At 40.8% G+C, this 9074-nt stretch overlaps 1 protein-coding gene across 1 annotated transcript; it reads left to right on the top strand.

The window, feature by feature from the left end:
* Positions 1 to 28: 28 nt before the first annotated feature.
* Positions 29 to 8155, top strand: LOC110958574 (transmembrane protein 182-like). The gene is made up of 5 exons (XM_022205169.2): positions 29 to 514; positions 2916 to 3033; positions 3584 to 3682; positions 6262 to 6399; positions 6733 to 8155. Exons 1-5 carry the CDS (start codon positions 341 to 343, stop codon positions 6951 to 6953), a joined length of 750 nt encoding a protein of 249 aa, XP_022060861.1. The 5' UTR covers positions 29 to 340; the 3' UTR covers positions 6954 to 8155.
* Positions 8156 to 9074: the final 919 nt, after the last annotated feature.

Here is a 9074-nt window from a genome sequence, read left to right as displayed (position 1 = left end):
ACCTAGCTCACAAATACCTTGCAGTCATAAACGCTGATACACATTATAAGCTCAGGCACACACCAGCCCTGCCTCTCCTCGTCTCCTTTATAAATGCACAGCACACCCTCTGGTAATTTGACGAGGAGAGGCTTACTGCTTCCTAAAATAACTCCTGTCCCCCTGTCTGACCTCCTCAGTTACTGTAGCTTCTTTTCCTCCCAGCTCCCAGCATGCCAGGGAGTGGCTGGGACGGTCTGGCTGTTTTCTCTAGAACCGGGGTTGGGCAGAGGGCTGCAGTGGACAGCAGTAAGGAGTCGCTGACCTGCACACACATTAAAGGAGTTTTAAGGCTGGAGTTATGAGAGTGGGAGCTGCAGCCTTGGCTGGGGGGATTTTCGGGGCAGTAGGGACCCTGTGCTTCCTGCTGGCCTTTGGTACAGACTACTGGTTAGTAGCCAGCGACAACTGTGGACCATACACATGGCCGACACTACCAACACCGGCAGGGGATAAAGATGTCAATGGGACTGAGGTAGGATGGTTTGCACAAATTCTCTGTGTTCACTAACACAAATACATGCAGTAAATCCTGATTTTGTTGTCTGAGTTGGTTGCTGACCTTCATGACAACAAATGTTTATAATAAGAGTCATTATTTTTGACAGTGGAAGATCACACACCATCACCACAAAAAGACCAGCGTGGAACAGATGCAGTGCACAGAGTGGCGTGCAAGCAATGCCACTACAGGATATTTAAAGATGTACTGAAGGGATTTAGTGTTTACTTACGGAACACCAAAACAACCAGGCACAAATATCACTCTATATCTCTCCGATGAGCAGTTAAGTTAGTGAAATGACAGGAGCAATTCTTGTTGAATCTCTAACCCTGAACCACCATATATATTGTATATTAAATACCACTTACCTCTTGTATATTAAGTGTCAATAATCCTGTATTTATTGTTAATAAATGTGTTTATTGCTGTATCATCAGATGAACAAAATTGCACATTAGCAAATAAGCGTTGGTTTACTTTAAACATGCTGTTTTACACAAATCTTCACACATAATAGTTAAGCACTAATTATTTTTTCTTTTTTTCAAATGCACATGTGGTTCTTGTGCAAGTACTGTGAAGAAAAAATGAAATGAAATTCCTTGTATCTGTGCACATACTTGACTACTAGACTCACCATGTTTCTCCTTAATTTTCACTTCTTACGTTAACACTCAGTAAAGTGCAATAACTACAATACACAAATATAACTTTATTACGCTATACTTATATTTTTGTTACTCCTCAAAGGAACGTGGCGGAGTTATGTGACGATTGGTGTACGTTTGTCCTGTTAATCTGTCTTTCCGTCTGTGCGCAACATTACTCAAAAACAGACTACCACATTTGGATGAAATTTTCAGGGAAGGTCAAAAATGACACAAGGACCAAGTGATTAAATTTTAACAGTGATGTAGCTTATAATATGGATCCATGGATTTGTTAAAGATTTCTGTATCATTGCGATAGCGGCACTGTAGCTATGACAGGAAGTAAACACTACGTCAGCTGCCTGCTAACTATCACATGATTGCGATCCTACTATAAATCCACCATTGTGGACATATCAGGATTTATCAGTCTGAAATTATACGACTGAGCAGCCTTTGTACTGCGCTTTCTGAGTGTTTTTCTTGTTATTCTTAGAGCAATGCACATTTTACTTTTCATGCTTCTAACTTTTTCTAGACACATTTTTCTAGTTGTGTTTGTGTATATGTTTTTGTACTACTCAAATTCCCAAGACTTTGAAAAGGAGCAACCGATTTCTGATTCTGAATGAAGCTGATTCTGATCAGTTTCGTGGAGTCAGAGGAGGCAGCAGAGGTCGAGGCATCCTGACTTCTTGTCTGGCTCATTGACCTTTACGCTCCAACCCTCTCTGTTAGAGAATCCTCAGTTTGTATCACAGCTTCTCTGTTAACAAGCAGTGTCTGCCGTCATGCTAGTCGCTCTGTGAAGCTCAACACAGCAGTGCTTTGAGCTAAATGCCAAACTCAGCATGCTAAGGCAGCAGCAATGAGAACATAGCAGGTATGATTAGCATGTAAGCTATCTTACTTTAGTGTGTTAACAGGCTAATTTTGGCTGATTAGCACTAAGCACAAGGCTGACATTTCATAATCATCCGTCCAGTTGTTCAGATATTTCAGTCTGAACCAAAGTGTAGCACCACCCAGCTGTCCTCCTTATAGCCACCCGGCTATCGCTACTAAAATGTATAAAGTGCATTCCATATAACTGGTCGGCTATTTCACTCTCAGCAGTAAAATAAACTTTTGAAAAGTGTAATGCAACGCTAGCCCTCCCAGAGGACATCACCAGGGTTCGACTTGATAAAGCTCCTCATAGAACCATTTCCACACTCTGAGCAGGACTCAACACAACAAGTCAACTGATCTTCATATGTAGAATCAGTGGAGTGCCCCTTTAATTTTCCAGTTTATTCTCCCATGCAGCATTTGTGAAAAAGTTCACAAAGTGCAAAGTAAGGGATATATTTATAAAAGCTAATCCCCCGGTGAACTCCTCCATAACATCACAGCCCAACAAAGTCTTTCATTTTCAATAAAAGAGGATGATTAAAGTTGTTGTGTTATTCAGCACCATCAATCATATTTCTGACAAGCAAGCGGAGAGCAGCGCTCGTGCGTGTTTCATAAGTTCCCCTGGAAAACCTCACAAACCAGCAGGCCCATAATCAGAACCACGTTTGATGCTTTGGCACCGCCAGAGTGCAGAATCAGTGCAGAGCAGCTCGAAACAGACATGTGTTGACAAAGCTGACAGCAAATAAGGTTCATCCATCTTTAGGTATTTAAGCATCTATCTGTGAGATGTCAATCTGTCTCTATTTCTGTTTTCGACCCAGGTAGTGGAGGCAGTCAGTGTTTCGCCGTCGTCCCTCACTCTGCACCACGAGGGATTTTTCTGGCGCTGTGTGTTTCAGGTGGAGCCCACAGCACATGCAGTCCTGGCCACTCTCTTCAGTATGTGGGCGAAACGTTCTCCCGCTCAGGCGGCATGGAGCTTTTGTTGGGTTTTGTCCAGTGTGGTTGCATGTCTGATGCTCAGCAGTTTGGTCTGTTTGATGCGCTAGGAAAGAAAAATGCCCGTAAAATGGATATATGACAGAAAATATAAAGAAAAGCAAGAATAATGTGTTGTTTTTTGTGTGTTTTTGGCTTTTAGATATCACCATGAACACATCTGTAGCTGATTATTTACAATCAGAGTTAGTTTTTGTCTTTCATGTTTGCTGAGATTTATGTTTTAATATACAAAGTAGTTAGCTCATAAAAATATCCACCCACCAATTTGCATTAATGGGTGTTTTATTTCTACCAGTTTGGAAGCAAAATGGCCCAAAATCTCAAAACTGACCAGCTCATGAAAAAAAAAACTACATATTGTACTCTGCAGTGTCTTGTCTTGTCACAACCTTTTTTGTTACAATCACATTATTATTTTAGATTCTGAAGGTTATTTCAGAGTTTTCTCTTGTTTTTTTGCTTTATTATTATTATTTTTTACCTGCAGCAAACCAGCCAGAGTCCAAGGTGTGTATCCATGGTTACCTCTTCCCGCTGCCTGTCGCACTTGGACAAGTTCCTCATCCAAATTATGATGCTACTGCAGGTAATTCAGTCACAAACATCCACTGTACGCACTCACATATTCATACAATTATGTTCACAATTAATAGTTTGCACACAAAGAGACACATGCATAATTTACAATTTTCCTCTTTACAGTATTAAATAAAAGTGACAGTTTGTATGGCTAAGGCTAAAACATTACAAATGTGAAACAGTCTCACAATATAACTCTGCATACCTACATTTTCTTTAAGTCACCTGTGTTATTATTAATTATTTGTATATTCTTATCTTTCATTTCCACACATAAATGGACTTCCACTTACTGTGTCTTGATTCTGTGGTGGAGATTAGCCAATCATTCCCTTTCTTATTGGTTTCTCCTGCAGCCACACTTTTGTTCATTTAGTAGTAGCTGGCAGTGGAAGTGTTTCAGTACAATAGTTAAATGTTGTGTCAAAGTGCCAGTAATACAAATTTAGCTGAGAAAAACAAATCTTATTTTTACTAGCCAAATAAAAGTCTGAAAATGTTGCAATATCTGTAAAACCTCCTGCATGTTTAAGTTGGTAATGGAATCGTTCAGCATTTTTGTAAACACATATTTGTTTGCTTTTCAGATTAAATGCTTTATACAATATTCCAATACCACTGTTGTATTTGTGGGTTAATGTGAAGCTACAGATAGAAGACAGTTTTCTCCTGTTTCCAGTCCTCCAGCCCACAAAAACTTTGCTTTGCAACACCTCCAAAACTCAACAGTTAACATGCAAAGCTCCAGGAAGGGATGTGATTCCTATGTAACGAATTTCAGTGTGTTACTAAATGAGATTTACAGGAGGTGGGAGGTCAGTTTAGTTACTTTTGATGTTATTACTCCACCAAGAAACATGGTGGAGTTATGTGACGATCGGTGTTGGTTTGTCTTTCCGTCTGTTTGTCTGTGTACAACATTACTCAAAAATGGACGGATTTGGATGAAATTTTCAAAGAAGGTCAGAAATGACACAAGAACCACCTGATTAGATTTTGGCAGTGATGCGGCTTATAGCCAGGATCCACAGATTTTTTTTTAACCCTTTAAAGAGCACTCATTGAATTACTTTGAAATTCAAAATTTCAACCCTGGAGTGTTATTAGAGGACATAAGACTTTCTTTTACTTTTGTGACATTTTTCAAAATTTTTAGTTTTCGTGTTGAAATTCAAAGTGAATGAAGTTACCATATATGGTTAATTACCTGTTAGTGGTACAAAAAAAATTCCAAGAAATGTATATATCATTACTTAGCACAACTACTCAACCATAAAATGTGTGAGTTTTGTCAACTAGCCATGGTTAGCTTTGACATTTCAACAGCAAATATGGAAGAAGACCGAGCCACAAGTCTGTCTTTTTCCAACTTCGGAGATAAGAGAAAATTTGATACGTTCCAGGTCTCTGCTGATTGGTCAAATGCCATGATGTAGTGTGCTGTAATGCAGAGTGATCTTTGCTGATTGGCTGGGTGAAAACCACATGCTTCTCGACCTCACTGAGAGGCGCGAGCAACGCCATATTTAATGTGTGCGGAAGTTACTAAATATGATTACTTGTCCCATGAAAGGCTACAGATTTCTTTATCATTGTGAGCTAGCAGCACAGAGTTACTGTAACTATGACTACAAGTGAATGCTATGCCAGCTACCTGCTTATGATCACATGATTGCGATCCCACTACAAATCCACCGCTGCGGACTTATCGGGACTTATTCATTGGAAATCATACAATCAACAATTGATTAAATTGTAGCGATATTTCCGAGTCCAATCAATTCCTGCTGCCCGCTACATATTTCGATCACGCGATTCGGTATCCATACATAACATACACATGCTTAACATACGCCTGTGCTCAGTGCAAGATCATTTTGTTTGTGGGTACATCTATATTAAATGGCTACATTCTATGTTGTCATGATTTCTGCCATGATTTTTTTTTTTCAAAATTTCAGCCGTGGGAAATGATACAACGTCTGAACAGCTTTGTTGGAGTATTGCGCTCTCTGAGTGCTTTCCTAGTTCTTTTTTTAATTTTCTTTTTTAACTTTTTATTTTGCCATTTTCCCAAACAACAGTTACGTTAACACAAACTAAGAATAAAAACAAAAACTATAACATACTGGGGGAGACTTTCCATGTTCATAGACATTTTTTCTTTCTTCTTCTTCTTTTTAATATAGTACGTCATTACTGGGATTTTGCCATGAATGCAGTCCATTTCTGCCACTTTAATTCCAAGTCCCCTTCTCTGACTCTCAGGCGAAAAGTCTGCTTTTCTAGTTTTACCCTGTTACTTGCCTAACCAAACTAAAATAACAGTGTGCTGCTTGTAGCTTCATATTCAGGTTCCATACAGTGTGAGAGTGGTCTCAATCTTCACATCAACCTCTTAACAAAAAAAGGAGAAAACATACTTCCCATAATGGCAAACTATTAATTCAATTGTCAAACAACACTGCACACATTTTCCACCAACAAAAACCTGACCATTTGCCCCTAGTGGCCTCAATGTCAGCTAAATCCCCTGTACTGCAGACACAGTAAATAGTTCAACTGCTCTGCTTGTGTTTCTTGCAGTGTTTCGGGGCTTCTGGACCGTGCTGATAATCCTCGGCCTGGTCTCAGCTCTGGCTGGAGGCTTCCTCTTGGTCTGCGGTGTCCCATTCATCAGTCACAAACTGTACAAGCTGGGCGGGGCCTTCCTCATCGCTGCTGGTAAAATATAGACCAACGTGTGTGTGTGTGTGTGCATGTGTGTGCGGAGTTCATAACAGTCTGAAATACACCACCAGGGGAAAAGGTGAATGCACAGACACAAACACATGTTGTGGCCTTTGCTGCTGTCAGCTGCTCATACCTGTCACATGATAAACCCGACACACAGAGCAGCAGATGTCACTCTGCAGCACCATCGCCATAACAACAGCAGGTGTAAACACTGCTACCGTGGTAACAGTAGGGATGAGGAGGAGCTGCATTCCTCTGCAGTTACTCACAGCGCTGATAGCTTCTATCTCCCATGTCTTCTCTCTGTGTGTCACCCTGCAGCCTGCCTGTTCCTCTTCGTGATTCTCCTCTACGTTCTGTGGATGGAGGTGGTGGATGTGAAGCGCTACATCCTGCAGGAGAGAGGGGAAGCGTGTCCGAATGCACAGGTTTCGGTGCTGTACGGCCTGTCATTCATGGTGGCGGCGGCCGGAGTGCCTCTGGAGCTCATCTCTGGTTTGGTCTTCATGGTGGTGGGCCGAGCACTGCGAGCCAGCAAGTGAACCAACCATCTGTCCAGTAGGAGAGGAGAGGACTGACCTTTTTATGTCCTGCACTGGGACTCAGCAGCACACTTGTGGGATGTAAATACCGGCCGGAGAGACAATATTACAGCATTTTCTATCACTTACTTTGCTTAATTCCCATTTTTAAAAAAAATATTTACTCATATATTATCACAAAAAGTCATGGCCGTCCTTATTGATGCTGCAAATGATGAGTCCATAGTGAACCAGCTGTGTCTCCTGTCCTGGTTTTGGCACAAGATCAAAGTGCGTTGAGGTGGGAGGCAGGAATGGCTGGATGGACTGGAGACAGAAATGAAGGCTTGGTTGGAGGGTGGGGGTGGATATAAGGGAGAGAATTGATGCGTGTAGGGGGGCACAAGGGGGCTTTGAGAAACGAACAGCTGTTTGTGGGTTTGGGTGGCGTACAGCAGGCCAGCCACCTGCCTCCTTCACCCCCAGTCACATTCACTCCGTCATTCAATCTCCAGTGCTTCATTTGTTTGTCCTTCTTCTGTCTGTGTGCTCTCTATTCCACCTTAACGAAACTTTAAATTCAAAGACTGACAGAAATCCTTGCAACTTAAGATAAAAACACACATAAACACACTAAACCGCCTACACTCTTTTATGGGAATCCTTCATTTTTCTTTGTGTTATCACAAAAAAGAGAAAATGCAGGCTTGTGATTGTATCAGAACTGCTACAGTATTCGATCATCCCCCTTTTTTTGTCAGCGCTCTGAACGGATGGAAACAAGCGGGTGGACTCTCAATCGCACATATCCGCTTTCATCTGAGTGGTGGAGGGGGGTATGTTTGCTTCAAAGAACCCACCGATCGAAGACACACGTCCGTGCACACACACACATCAAGAAAATGCTGATTTTTGAAATATACTGTGTTTTTATGGCACATACTGCTCAGTATGAAACTTTCATATAGAACCACAGTCATCAAATGCTGGAGTTCATCTGGGCTGCTTGTGATTCTGAGGATTCTGTCTAATTTTGTGGTGTTTCACGTGACTATTTTTGTGTATTTCATGTATATTTGTTATAAAGTATATTGTGTGTCATTGCCTGCACTCGCAATCGTCGCTGGTAATTCATGTTTAAATTTAAATAAACCTTACAAGATTGTGACTCCTGAGACAAATTTGTGATTCTGCTCTGTACAAATAAAACTGATTTTTCTTGACTTTGTGACATAACAGCTGAACTTCTGAGCCTTCTGAGCAGAAACCCTCAACAGCTGAGCTCAGTTTGATTCTGAGAGCGTTTCAACCGCGAGACAGCACAGCTCTCCTGATCTGAGGAAGCGTGATGACAGTCTGACAGATGAAAAACAAACAGAAGAAGAAGAAGCCTATGATGCAATGTCACCGGTTTGCTAGAGGTGGTAAATATGAAGGCCAGCAGAGCGGCTGTCACTAGTGTTCCTGGTAATGCGCTGCTTAGGATTGTTGCATTCACTGTGTGGGAGATGGTTTGTGCAATGTTTAGGGCAACAGCAGTGCTTTTTATCAGCTTATATTTAATTTCCTCATTCACTTAAGTATGTGAAAAGTCATTGATGTCAACACAATCAAGAGTTAATGTCTGCAGGAGCATCAATGTAGAGGAAAAACTGTTATCTTTAGAGATATTTTATATACCATTGCAAAGTATACACGGATCAGCCACAACATTAAAGCTACTGACAGCTAAAGTCAATGACATTGATCATCTTGTTACAAAGCAAAGTTCTACTGGGAAACCTTGAGTCTGGTACTGATTTAGATGTTACTTTAACTCATGCCATCAACCTAAACATCACTGTAGAATAGTCTGAGGAATATAACAAAGAGCCAAAGGCGCTGACCAGGTCTCTAAACTCCCCACATCCCACAGTCCAATGTGGCTGTTTTAAATGATTTTGAATTGAAAAATGTGTATCTAGACAGCTTCTTATATTGTCTTTTCCCACCATAAATTCATCTAATTCATTTAACCTTTTCTTGTATTTGAGCTGATTCATTATTGGATATTTATATATTTGTGGATACACAAATGGGTTCTTTGAACATTTTACATACTTTTTTTCTGATCAAGCATTTCTAGGATCCATGGTGCTCCCA

Source organism: Acanthochromis polyacanthus, chromosome 10 (assembly GCF_021347895.1).
Source record: "Acanthochromis polyacanthus isolate Apoly-LR-REF ecotype Palm Island chromosome 10, KAUST_Apoly_ChrSc, whole genome shotgun sequence".
In the NCBI taxonomy this organism is placed as follows: Eukaryota; Metazoa; Chordata; class Actinopteri; family Pomacentridae; genus Acanthochromis; species Acanthochromis polyacanthus.
The sequence above is the reverse complement of the archived record's forward strand: the minus strand, read 5'-3'. Positions and strand labels throughout refer to the sequence as shown.

Bases quoted from the DNA above. Each gene is read 5' to 3' on its own strand.
- LOC110958574 (XM_022205169.2), top strand. From the start codon at position 341: ATGAGAGTGGGAGCTGCAGCCTTGGCTGGGGGGATTTTCGGGGCAGTA. The intron at 3,683-6,261 runs GTAATTCAGTCA...TGTTTCTTGCAG, and splicing joins AAATTATGATGCTACTGCAG to TGTTTCGGGGCTTCTGGACC. The intron at 6,400-6,732 runs GTAAAATATAGA...GTCACCCTGCAG, and splicing joins GGCCTTCCTCATCGCTGCTG to CCTGCCTGTTCCTCTTCGTG.